The sequence below is a fragment of the Macaca nemestrina genome, chromosome 3 (genome assembly GCF_043159975.1).
Source record: "Macaca nemestrina isolate mMacNem1 chromosome 3, mMacNem.hap1, whole genome shotgun sequence".
NCBI classification, from domain to species: Eukaryota; Metazoa; Chordata; class Mammalia; order Primates; family Cercopithecidae; genus Macaca; species Macaca nemestrina.
The window spans coordinates 82798627-82812555 of record NC_092127.1 but is presented as its reverse complement, the minus strand read 5'-3'; the positions used below and the strand labels follow the sequence as shown (position 1 = coordinate 82812555).

The 13929-nt window shown below is 33.9% G+C and overlaps 1 protein-coding gene across 3 annotated transcripts in view; it reads right to left on the bottom strand.

The window, feature by feature from the left end:
• The window catches only part of LOC105486299 (TBC1 domain containing kinase), a 236237-nt gene that overhangs the window by 154590 nt on the left and 67718 nt on the right, over positions 1 to 13929 (bottom strand). For all 3 annotated transcript variants that reach the window (XM_011749118.2, XM_011749117.2, XM_011749119.2), the window contains 6 exons: positions 13826 to 13887; positions 12711 to 12859; positions 9842 to 9980; positions 8177 to 8276; positions 2453 to 2502; positions 2087 to 2216 (listed from right to left, as the gene is read on the bottom strand). In XM_011749118.2, the coding sequence (XP_011747420.1) occupies positions 2087 to 2216; positions 2453 to 2502; positions 8177 to 8276; positions 9842 to 9980; positions 12711 to 12859; positions 13826 to 13887 (630 nt within the window). The remainder of the gene's footprint in view (positions 1 to 2086; positions 2217 to 2452; positions 2503 to 8176; positions 8277 to 9841; positions 9981 to 12710; positions 12860 to 13825; positions 13888 to 13929) is intronic.

Here is a 13929-nt window from a genome sequence, read left to right as displayed (position 1 = left end):
CAGACAAACAGAGAGTCAAATCATGAATGAACTTCCATTCACAATTGCTTCAAAGAGAATAAAATACCTAGGAATCCAACTTACAAGGGATGTAAAGGACGTCTTCAAGGAGAACTACAAACCACTGCTCAGTGAAATAAAAGAGGACACAAACAAATGGAAGAAAATTCCATGTTCATGGATAGGAAGAATCAATATCGTGAAAATGGCCATACTGCCCAAGGTAATTTATAGATTCAATAGATTCAATGCCATCCCCATCAAACTACCAATGAGTTTCTCCACAGAATTGGAAAAAACTGCTTTAAAGTTAATATGGAACCAAAAAAGAGCCCACATCTCCAAGACAATCCTAAGTCAAAAGAACAAAGCTGGAGGCATCACCCTACCTGACTTCAAACTATACTACAAGGCTACAGTAACCAAAACAGCATGGTACTGGTACCAAAACAGAGATATAGACCAACGGAATAGAACAGAGTCCTCAGAAATAATACCACACATCTACAGCCATCTGATCTTTGACAAACCTGAGAAAAACAAGAAATGGGGAAAGAATTCCCTATTTAATAAACGGTGCTGGGAAAATTGGCTAGCCATAAGTAGAAAGCTGAAACTGGATCCTTTCCTTACTCCTTACACGAAAATTAATTCAAGATGGATTAGACTTAAATATTAGACCTAAAACCATAAAAACCCTAGAAGAAAACCTAGGTAATACCATTCAGGACATAGGCATGGGCAAGGACTTCATGTCTAAAACACCAAAAGCAACGGCAACAAAAGCCAAAATTGACAAATGGGATCTCATTAAACTAAAGAGCTTCTGCACAGCAAAAGAAACTACCATCAGAGTGAACAGGCAACCTACAGAATGGGAGAAAATTTTTGCAATCTACTCATCTGACAAAGGGCTAATACCCAAAACCTACAAAGAACTCAAACAAATTTACAAGAAAAAAACAAACAACCCCATCAAAAAGTGGGCAAGGGATATGAACTTATATTTCTCAAAAGAAGACATGCATACAGCCAACAGACACATGAAAAAATGCTCATCATCACTGGCCATCAGAGAAATGCAAATCAAAACCACAATGAGATACCATCTCACACTAGTTAGAATGGCAATCATTAAAAAGTCAGGAAACAACAGGTGCTAGAGAGGATGTGGAGAAATAGGAACACTTTTACACTGTTGGTGGGATAGTAAACTGGTTCAACCATTGTGGAAAACAGTACGGCGATTCCTCAAGGATCTAGAACCAGAAGTACCATATGACCCAGCCATCCCATTACTGGGTATATACCCAAAGGATTATAAATCATGCTGCTATAAAGACACATGCACACGTATGTTCATTGTGGCACTATTTACAATAGCAAAGACTTGGAATCAACCCAAATGTCCATCAGTGACAGACTGGATTAAGAAAATGTGGCACATATACACCATGGAATACTATGCAGCCATAAAAAAGGATGAGTTTGTGTCCTTTGTAGGGACATGGATGCAGCTGGAAACCATCGTTCTCAGCAAACTACCACAAGAACAGGAAACCAAATGCCGCGTGTTCTCACTCATAGGTGGGAATTGAACGATGAGATCACTTGGACTCGGGAAGGGGAACATCACACACCGGGGCCTATTATGGGGAGGGGGGAGGGGGGAGGGATTGCACCGGGAGTTATACCGGATGTAAAGGACGAGTTGATGGGTGCTGACGAGGTGATGGGTGTAGCACGCCAACATGGCACAAGTATACATATGTAACAAACCTGCATGTTATGCACATGTACCCTAGAACTTAAAGTATAATAATAATAAAAATAAAATAAAATAAAAAATAAGGACATTAATCCTTTGTCTAACATGATTTTGCATATATTACCACACTTTGTTTTTACTTTCTAATTTTACTTACTAAGAACATGTATCATTTTTAAAATTAAAGAAAGCTAACAGGACAAGATAGGTCATAAAAATTAACCTTCTTATTCAAGATTCCCTAAGAATTATCGAAAAAATTAAAAAAAAGAATTCCATATGGGCTATTGTTAACACTTTATACTTTAGAATACATACCTTTAGCAGCCTGTCAAAGAGAATAATTCTATTTAGTTGGTACTCTGTGTCCTTCTCTCTGATGATTAAAGGGAGAGTGGCAGCTGCAGACAACTCATTATTGCTGTTTGAATGAGGTAAATTAGACTGGCTGTAAAAGAGAACAAAAGCAATAAAAAAAAAAAATGGACAAAAGGTACATTTTCTTTTTTCTTCCTAACTCTACCGACAGTGATTTCAGAAAAAGCACAAAATTTTAATAAACCAAAATATCAGGTTATTATTTTCTATTTAGGAAACACATTTCAAAGAAAATGTATAAAATTCTTATAAATCTAATATAAATAGAAAGAAAAATAAATGTAAAATGAGACTATATATACTCACTCATCTTCAAGTAATGGGTAAAATGCTTCTCCACCAACATCTTTCAATCTCTGTGTATTTAAAGACAATATTTATGTATAAAGATATTGGGCAGAAACTTTGATCTGTGTTTAAAAAGACAAGTAATACAACAACTATGAATTTATAAAGTGACCTAGAAAAGTATAAAATAGAATCTAAAAATCAGTTCTTATAAACATGCAAGCATACAATGCCTCTACTGATTAAGGTTTGCCTGTGAAAAACAACTTTTCTTTTTTTTTTTTCTTATCTATAGGTATCACTCATAAATGTTAGACACCTATCATGATATATTTTCCAAACACAACTCAGAATTACTAGCACTAGTATAAAACTTAATGAATGGGAAAAAAATTTTAAGTTATATGAAGAAAGATGATTAAAAAGAGGTACTATATAGCCATGTACATATTGAAAGAACAACTTAGATTTATTTTTGCTTTGGTATAATACAAGCTAAGTCAAAAAGAAAGGTACTAGAAAAAGGATTCCAAAACATTTCTCACATCATACTTTGAACATGTATGACTCAAATAGCTAATAAATCAATGGACAGAGTTTACTTAATGATTTTTTTTACAAAGTTATTTTAATAGTTGTTCCAAATAACAACCCTGACAGGATTACAGGTATTCTTCAAAATCAGAAGCAGGAAGGCAGTAGTAAAGTAAAATGTTAATCACATTCTAAGCAAGGTGATTAAAGTTAATGCCATCTTGCCCACTGCTCTGCTGTTCAACTTCCATCTTGAAGGCAGAATGTTTGCTCCTATGGGGATTGACATAGAAGTTCAAGCTGTGTGTGCAGCAAGCACTGATCTTCTGTTGATCAGTCATTGTGCACCCATGTGAGTTATTCCCAGAATTGTTAAAGCTGAAGAAAAATCTTTTACTCAACACTAAGAATTCAGCAAACACTGAATTTACGCCTGGTTCCCCTCTAAAAATTAATGTGCTATACGCTTATCCTATTTCAGTAAACCTTTAGGTATATCTTTCATATATTAAAATTTCAAATAAAGAAATTAAATTTTCCCAAGTGTTACTGCATTATTAATACACATATCTTGTTATTAAAGATTAGTTTTCAGTATCCTGAATGTCATTGATTTTATCTATAAGTATCTTGTCTGTCTTTTCTAAACAAAAATTTTGCACATTAGGAATTTTAAAAGGTGAACGAAAACACTAAAAATTATTTGGTTTCCGTATCATTTTAAGAATCAGCAAATTAATATTTCTTAATAACTACAGAAGAAAAGTATTTTAAATTTCGCAAGCAGAACTGTAAAGGCATTGAGACATTTAGACTTGAAGCCTACATTCATTTAACTTGGATTATATTTAAATTGAAGAAACAAATTAAGAGCAAAACAAAATCAGCTGAAATCAGATATTTTGGATGTAATTTATTGTTTGTTGCATGGTATTGTTAATTATTTTGTTACTTTCCACATTCTTTCTTTCAAAGAGATTATAAATTCAGAGTATTGAGTAGTAATAATTATATATTTTAATTTTCTGTTGATGGCATTACGGTAGACAATGGATTCTAATACTGTCCTACTACATAACATGTAAAATATTAAATGGTTAGCTAAGCTTTAAAACAAGGAAAATGCTGTGATAACAAATATAAAACCAGGCCTAGAAGAAAGTAGTTAATAACTGCGGTCTAGAGATTTAGACCATAATGGGATAAAGGTTTGGGAACCTGCATAACAGACCTTCAGAATGGAGAAGACCCTTCTAAAGCCACGTAAATAAAAACTAGGGGAATTGCTAGCTTAGACAGAAAACAAGGATAGGTACCTATTTTAGCTTTGGCTATGAATAGTTAAAATTAAAAAGGCTGGGACTTCCACTTTCTTATACAAAATATAAACAGCTTAGAAGGCATCATTCTTCCTCTAACAAGAAAAATGCTGAACAAACTGAAAATCAAGAACTCGTCTCACATCTATCAGAATCAGAGCACTGTGATGTCCTAAAAACTGGAGGGACCCTCGAATACAGGGAATCACAGCTGACCAGGAACAGAGCCACTGCTGGAGCCTGTTAAGATTAATTAAAAGGTATTTATTTATACTTGCAGGCTGAGCACAGACTAATATGAGAGAGAAAAACTTCTAGAGGCCCAGCCTTAGGGAGGCCTTCCTTGCTTCCATGAGATTAACCTCCACAGGTCCCACCAGGTTCTCAGGGTGAAGATCTGAGAAAAATACCCTTGACTTCCTGCAGGGGGAGATGGAAAGTAACCAACCTGAAATATAGCCAGGGTACTCTGTTTTCCTTAAAAGAGGTCTGCCTTAAAGGGAAACTCTTCTGCCAGGTTCTAACTAACTTGGGTTTTGCAGAAATCTAGCCAACTTGGGAAGGAAATATTCAACTCCAGTCCACTCCAGTCTTTGATGTAGGGGAAAAGAAATACCCAACTCTAGTCCCTCTAGCTTTCCTGTCTTAGCTTCGGGCAGAGGAGTGGGAGAAGCTGAGAAACCTTGTGAAGGTCACAGCCCAGGAATACAGGCTCACTAAAATCTGGGACTTAATCATAAGATTATAAACTACTTCTCCCCTGTACTTTACTACAATATTAATAGGGCTTTTATATAATAAGAGGATTCATTCCTTCATTCAGTTATCATATAGGAAGAAAACATATATCAAATGAAGAGAAGTACAATAGAGGAAAAAAAAAAAACAGGATAAAGAATACAAGGGATAGGTGTGGCGTTGCTATTTGATAAAGGATGGCCAACAAAAGCCCACCAATAGGTAACGGTTCAGCAGAGAATGGAAAGAAAGGAAATAAAAGCGGCGGAAGAGTGTTAGAGGCACTGGGAAGAGCAAGCTTAAAGGCCTTGAAACATATAACTTTAGAAAATGATTTAAAAACAAAATAAACAGCCTGAGTAAACTTATAACCATTAAGCAGACTGAAGTAATGATTACACCCAGATAGGGATAAGGAGCCATTACAATATGGTTTTAAAGCTAACTCCCATGAAACATTCAAGAAATAGATATATGTAATCATATAAAGTCTTTCAGAGAATAAAAAAAAAAAAAGGCAACACTCTCCTATTTATCTTATGAGACTAGTACACCCCTGATACCAAACTAGCATGTTGCAGTAAAACAAAAGAAACTCACAGGCCCATCTCAAATAGACACAGAAATGCAAACATTCTAAACAAAATATTAGAAAAATCAAAACACAAATGTATAAAAAAGGAAAAATGAAATCATGATCTGATTGGGTTTATTCCAGAAATATAAACATGGCTCAACATTGAAAAACCCCATCAATATAATTAAATCCATTAACATAATACATAAAAAACCATGACCATCCCAATAGATACAGTAAAAACACTCAGTGAAATTCAACACCCATTCATAACAAAACGTATAACTTAGAATAGATGTCTACAGCTCAATGCAACAAATATCATACTTAATTATGAAATATAAAAAGCAACCTTTTAAAACCAGAAATGAGACAAGAATGCCCACTATTTGTTTCTATTCAATAGTGTTATAGAGGCTCAGCAAAAATAATTACAAAAGATGAAGTGAGTGAAGTGAATTAAGGTAGTGTTTTTCCCTTCATTTCCAAGAAAACCACAGAGACTCTGTAGAGTCCTATTCTTATTTAAAAAAGAATAAGTTCAGCAACGTTGCCTGACACAAAATCCATATAAAAAAAATCAATTGTGTTACTAATCATGCACAAAATAGTAGTTGACATGGTATTTAAAAAAATATTACTGATGTATTTTTTAAAATAATCTACTGGTATACTTAAGATTTGGTACATTTTACTACATGAAAAAATATTATTGATGTATATTTTAAACTCATCTACTAAGATTTGTACATTTTACTACATGAAAATTTTGCCTAGAAAAGAACCATAAACAAATCTCAAACTCTAATGTGTAAGCTGAATTGTAGTAATGTCTTCATTTTACTTTGAAACACAAGAACGAAAAATATGATGGATTGATGTATGACTAGAAAGATAGACAGACATGTGGTAAAGCATGTAAAATGTTAATTATAGAATCTAGGTCACAGATTAGCAAACTGTTTCTATGCAGGAACATATAACAAATATTTTTAGCTTTGTGGGCCATGTGGTCTCTATTGCAACTACTCAATTTTGCCACTGTAGAACAAAACAGCTATACATAATAGGTCAATGAATAGGTGTAACTTGATTTTGCTAATAGACCATATCAAATGGTTGATCTAGGCGGTAACTTGTTCACTGTAAATGCTTCCCAACTTTTCTGTTTAAAAATTTTTATAACAAAATGTCGGAAAAAATCATACTCATACATATATATACACACACACATATATATATACACACACACACACATATATATATTCTATTTACAAGAGCAACAATAAATTACCTTAGGAATAAATCTGATAACTGATATACAGACATTAAAAAGAAAATTGTTATATAAAATATGACAAATAAATGACATATTTATTTAGGCATGTTCAAGAAATAAAACCCTACATTTTAAATACATCAATTCTCTACAAATTAACCTATAAATTCAATGCAATGTCAATCAAAACCCTGTAATTTTTTATGAAGGTCTTTAAGATGATAATAAAAATCAGCTAGTAGAGGAAGATGTTAAAGAACTCCTACTCCATTTTGAGGACAAAAAAACTGAAAGTCTTCCTTTGCTAGATATCAACAGTTCACATAAAACTATAGATTAAGGCAATGTGGTATTTGCTAAAATTAGAAACACAGGCCAACAAATTAGAATACCAAGGCCCAGAGACATATCCATGCACATAGAAAAAGTTGGTATTGCACATCAAAAAAGTGAAGAGAAGACTATTCAATTATATGGTACTGACATAAGGGGTATTTTTTTAATCAATGAAATACGATATTGGATACCTTCCTTACAACTTAATCTAAAATAAATTCTAGGTGGATTAAAGAACTAAATTGGAAACAATTATTTAAAATTTTTAAAAGGAAATATATAAAAACATTATAAAACATACTTATAACCTTGCTATTACTTTAAATAAGTTACAAGAAAAAATATATCAAAATACATTTGACTATAAAAGAAAATACTGATAAAAATTTAGAATTCCATTCAATAAAACAATCAAAAGTTGAAGGAAGAGCTACAGATGAGAATATATTTCCATGACATACAGCTCACAAAGATACGATATCAGGGATATAGTTCTAAAACTCCTCAAATCAATAAGAAATCACTCAAAAGAAAAACTGACAAGAGATATGAACTAGTAATGCATAAAGAGGTAGGCGAAGTGATAAAATATATGAAAAGACTTACAACTGCACTATAATCACGAAATTAAAAATTAGTGTTATAGCAAAATACTTTTCCATATCATTAGATTAACAACTTTTTAAAATTTGATAAAAGAAAGCATTACCAGGTAAATAAAGAAATGAGAACAGTTACCCAATGATGGCGAAAAGATAAACTGATAAAATCATTTTTGTGAACACTCAGGTAATAAAGCTGAAGTTGTACAGATGCAATTTACTCTGGGGCACACATTTTACAGAAGCTCTCCCATATTTTGTGAAATCAAGGAGGCATACACAATATCTTGTGTATCTGTAAGGTTTTAATTAAAGAAAAAAAAAACTAAAGCAGAACTGTCAAAATATCATTCTTACATTTCTTAGCTGGCATAATGATAATGTCACAGTGGTATCATCTAAAAGTGAGCTTCTATCTCGATCTTGTCCAAAGCTTTCGCCATCCTCAAAGAGAAAACTGAAAAGAAATTTTTAAAAATAATATGCACACAAAATCCAGTTTATTGTTTCTTCTAGAAAGCAAAGTTTATTCTAAGTCATCAATCCCTTCATTAAAAAAGAACTAAACTTTCGACTGGATGTTTAATAAAACAATGTATTGAGATTTCTTCAAACAAGTCTCGTTTTTAAATAACTCTTGAGTTGGTATGAATATAAGAAAATTTCAGAAAAACAAAAGTGTCATTTACAACCCTTTGTTCATGCAGTTTCAATGCTAACAGTACTCTCCTGACATTAGCCCAATGTTTTCCCGAGAAACTTTATACGAGTGGAAAAAGACAAAGGGAAGAAGAAAGAAAAAAGCATATTGGATAGTAACCTCATAGAAGAAAGGATATTAAATAATAAATGAGTAAAATTTGTTTACAATTTCAATAAATTACTTTTAAGAATCTATATGCCCTTTAAACTATTTCTGCTTACAATTTCTGTAATCTTACTTCTTACTTTCTACTTAATTCAATGTATAAGTGGTATACTCAAAGTTAACATGTAAAAATCAGATTAAAAGAGAAAAAAAAATAAACTAGTCAATCCAAACAATACAGAAGTTTGAAAAGAAAAAAATGATGAGCAGATTACTTCTACAGTTGCCTATAATGATCAAATCTAAGTCTTGAAATCTAAAAATTAAAATTTTATTTTATTTTATTTTGAGACAGGGTCTCTCATTTGCTCAGGCTAAAGTGCAGTAGCATGATCTCGGCTCACTGCAGCCTCAACTTCTCTGGGCTCAGGTGATTCTCCCACCCGCAGCTGCCTGAGTAGCTCGGACTACTGGCACACAACACCATGTCCAGCTAATTTTTTTCTTTGTAGAGGCAGGGTTTTGCCATGTTGCCCAGGCTGATCTCAAACTCCTAGGCTCACTCAATCCACCTGCCTTGCCTCTCAAAGCCTAAAATTAAAAATTTAAAGTATTAGTAGAAGCTCAAGAAATTTAGGTTCATATTTTTATGAACAAACATGAATAGCAATGTTAATGACAATCTTAGCCCCAAGGTTGTAGAGGTATTTAACTTGGAGTCTAACTTACAGCATGATACCTTCTTATACAGTTTTGCAGATGTTTTTGCAACACACTAGCACAGTAATGATCTCTAGGACATGCAGTGAGACCACACAGTTCATTTACATTTACAAGTATATTTGCAAAAAGAACATAGTTGTTTTTAGTAGGCAAACTAACTAGTTTTTAGTTAACTCTCTTAAATATTCTATTGTGACTTGTGTATTTTTCATTAACATCAATTATTGCAAGATATTCCATAGTATTAACTTCACTTCAAATAGGTCACAAAGCAAATCACAGATCAAAGACAAGTGATGGGAACTGCAATTAGAAACTCTGGCCAGTCAAACAAGGTGTTGATTTCAATTGCTTCCAATAATCACTTAGTTGGGATGTCTACCAAAAAAAATGTTAAAAACAACCAATTTTCTTTTTTTTATTACCATATAAGTATAATTATTATCGTTTATTTATTTATTTAAATTTACAAGAGAAGTTTCTTTCCTTACTTGGGGAGTGTGCAGATAGGTGGTTTGGATCGAATGATCTCCTTGTTGACAAGCTCTTTCTCCAAGTCACCTCCAGCCAAACACCAAAGGTAATAAACTTCTTCAATAGATCTTTCTGACAGGTAATCATTATTTATATCTATTAAAAGCAAATTTAACGAATCACTGTATTACATTTTCTACCTTTATTAAAAGTCAACAGGCAGTAATAGCTGCCATTCTAAAAAAAAAAATAAACACTGAAGAACAGACTTCCAGTTTCCAGTTAGTAGTAAGGAGGCTGAAATTTGCTACTCCATCCTAACAACAAATAAAAAGCTGAACAGACTGAAAAATCAACCATTCTTTGATCTGTAAGAGAGGTGAGGACATAGGGCAAACTTCTGTCCTCAGGACTGGAGACAGACAGCAGAATACAGGGAGTTACAGCATTCTGGAACAGACATTCATGAGTAGTGCCTCAGGAACCAGTGCCAAGTTTGGAAAACCTAAACTGTAATTGACAAATTACTGGAGCTCAGTGTGGACAACTCTGAGAGTCAAAAACTCCAGGGGGAGCCAGTCATAAGGGATACCCGCACACTTTTGTGAGTCTGGAGATTGACACGGTTCTCACAGTAAATATTGGAGGAAAATGCCCTTATGTTTCCAGTAGTGGCAGAGGAAATGGAACCATTCTGAAATACGATGAGCACTGTTCTTAACAAGGTCAGCCTTCAGGATAAACCGGTTAGTCAGAGCCTAACTGACCTGGAGAGGGGAAATACCAAAGTGCAGCCAGCTCTAGCTTTCTATGTGGTGGTTAAGGTGTGGGGAACAGAAGCATTCTGTAGTAAGTCCTATGATTAGGTCTCAATCTTTAAGTGAGCCAGTGACTCTAGACAAAGTGTTTCCTTGCCCTTAAGGAGTGGCTAGAATGAGCTGGAGCTTGGTGTTTCCTTTCTCCTACGTGGAGGTATGCCATGACTGGCAGATTCTGATTTAATTTTTGTAATAATTTGAATGCTCCTAGCTGAAAATAATATACTACTAAAAGTGGCTTATATAATAAAGACATTTATTCATCTCTCCTAATAAAATCATAGGTATAGGAGGGGCCTATGCTTATCAAAATTCTAGACCATTTCCTGCATTAAGAAGAGAAGAAAGTGGTGAACTTATGCTGCAGTACTTTCTTGACAAGAAAATTTGTTTTTTCCCTACAAGTAGCCCTTATGCCCAGTACTTTCATTTAGATCCAATTAGCCAACTCTAGTTCACAAACTTACTGCCCATAGAAAAAAAACCTGGAATTTTCACTCTTTATAATGAATACATAGTATTGGAAATTTTACACTCTACATTGGAAAAGGAATAAGGGTAGAAAATAGCACATGTGGAGGCAACCAACACAAATTGTTCCTTCCCTCCTATTTCAAGGCAATGGCTGGCTGCCTTTTCTGAAGTCTTCCTTGATGTCCCAGACAGAAATACACAATTAGGTGCTCTTGCTATGCTGCCATTGTGCTATATTCATATTGACCTTCATTTATAATAGTGATTGTATAACTAAATGTCTGTCTGCCTTCCCCTTTTGCACGAATGTTACTTAAAGATACAGTATGTGGGCCGGGCGCGATGGTTCAAGACTGTAATCCCAGCGCTTTGGGAGGCCGAGACGGGCGGATCACGAGGTCAGGAGATCGAGACCATCCTGGCTAACACGGTGAAAGCCCGTCTCTACTTAAAAATACAAAAAAAACCTAGCCAGGCGAGGTAGCGGGCGCTTGTAGTCCCAGCTACTCGGGAGGCTGAGGCAGGAGAATGGCGTAAACCCGGGAGGTGGCACTTGCAGTCAGCTGAGATCTGGCCACTGCACTCCAGCCTGGGCGACAGAGCCAGACTCAGTCTCAAAACAAACAAACAAACAAACAAACAAAAAAGATACAGTATGTGACACATAAAGGAACTCAATAAATGTTTAATTGAATGAATGTTTAGTAACCATTTTCTGCCATGACTTAAGTCATAAAAACTTTTCAGAATAAAGGTAACTTACTCGTGTCACTAAACCTTACGTTCCAAGAGCTGTAATCTTCACACAAGAATTGAAAGTCTAAAAGCTGATATTCTCTTCAACATGCAGAACATAATGGTATGTAATTCTTATCAATAATATTATTTTTAGAGATCAGTTATAAATAAATTATATAGAATATCAGTAACTTAAATATAAAGGATAAACTGTTAGCTCAAATGTATGTGTGTTTATGTGTATTCTAGCCACTCCTTAAGGGCAAGGAAGCACTAGTCTAAAGGCTAGAGGCACAGGCTCACTTAAAGATTCAGAACTAATCACAGGATTGACTATAGAATGCTTCTGTTAACCTTAAACACCACACAGAAGGCTAGAGCTAGCTGCAATTTGCTATTTCCCCTCACCAGTTCAGTTAGGCTCTGATAATTATCCAAGCAAGTTAGGCTCTGATATTATCCAAGCAAGTTAGGCTCTGACTACTATATACATATATATTTGTGTGTGTGTGTGTGTGTGTGTGTGTGTGTATATACTTTGTTTTTTGTTGTTGTTGTTTTGTTGTCTTTTTTTTTTTTTTTTTTTTGTAGAGACAGGATATCTCTACATTGACCAGGCTGGTCTCAAACACCTGGCCTCAAGCAATCCTCCCTCTTTGACCTCCCAAAGTGCTGGGATTACAAGCATAAGCCACCACACCCAGTCAGTCAGTTATATTTTAATCACTTCCAGAATTGTCTCTTAATTCCCATGATTCCACTAATATATATTGTTGATAAATTCAAAACTGAAAGTAGGATAAGGAAACTTCCTTTAAAAACAAGGCTCATTTTCTATGCTTTAATTTATCATTACCTTTACACAACTGACTGATATCCTCAGGCAGAGTTAAATCAGCACATCTCAGAGAAGATGAAAACAGACTGGCAGGTTTCGTAAATGGGGTATACAAAGGTGACACCTCACTGAACACTTTGTCCTTCATTAATTCACTTGGGGTTGGCCTTGAGAACATTTAAAATACAGAGCATGAACGAAAGTCATAAAAAATTTCCTAAAATAATGGCATACATTCAAGAGACTGGTTGAAAGTCTTAAACACCTCATTAGCACAGAAAATAATACAGCTTTCCTTTGCAGAGTCTAGATGCATACTTTTATATTACAATCAAATAACTGTGAGTAAATACTGATTTTTTTTTTACTTATGTTGTACTTTACCTCATGATGTATCAAAAATATCATTCCATAAAAGCTTTTGCATTGTTTACTTTTAGCCTGACTAGCATTCACCTGCTTTACTGAATATCTTAATTAAATAATAAATATGCAAGCTATTATAATAATACCTTTTGGCTTTTCTTCCTGTCCCTTAATGTGGTACATCCACACAAAACTACTATTTCTCTCTAACATGTCTTGATAAAGTTGTTTTTCTAAAGACAAATTTGTATACACTATTTTCAAACATTATATACTAAAGGAGTTTAGGGATAGCTGTATGACTAGTAGTGACATCATCAAGTCAAAGTCAATTAATGAAACTTCTAAGAAATCCTTTTTTATTATCAACAGTTGTTAGTTTATCACACCACCTATCCAAGTTCACTGCTATAACACATATTGATAACAAACTTTTATTCTCATTTCACTGATGTTATTATTAGGTCTAGGAATACCTACATTCCACAGTCTTAGTTGATATTCTACTTAAAAGCTTGGAAATGAACTAGTAACTTCTTTAGTATATGTCAGTTTTCTGACCATAGTTTAACTTTAATTACTTTTTCATTTATTCACAAAAAACGAAAGCTTACATCATTCATGGTTATGATACTGATGTCAATTATATACTACTACATATGTACATTATCTTTATTTAATCCATTATATTAAAATGAATATGAAAAAAATCAATTGCTTATGTGTAAAGGATCTCAATGTAATCCCAATCTCTAAATAATATCAACCTCTTAGAAGGATGGAAGGTGAGGCACTTCTTTAAAAGATCTATCACAGTTTCAGGAAGCTCCTGGTAAATAAAGAGAGAAAATAATTAATTAAAATGATCAAT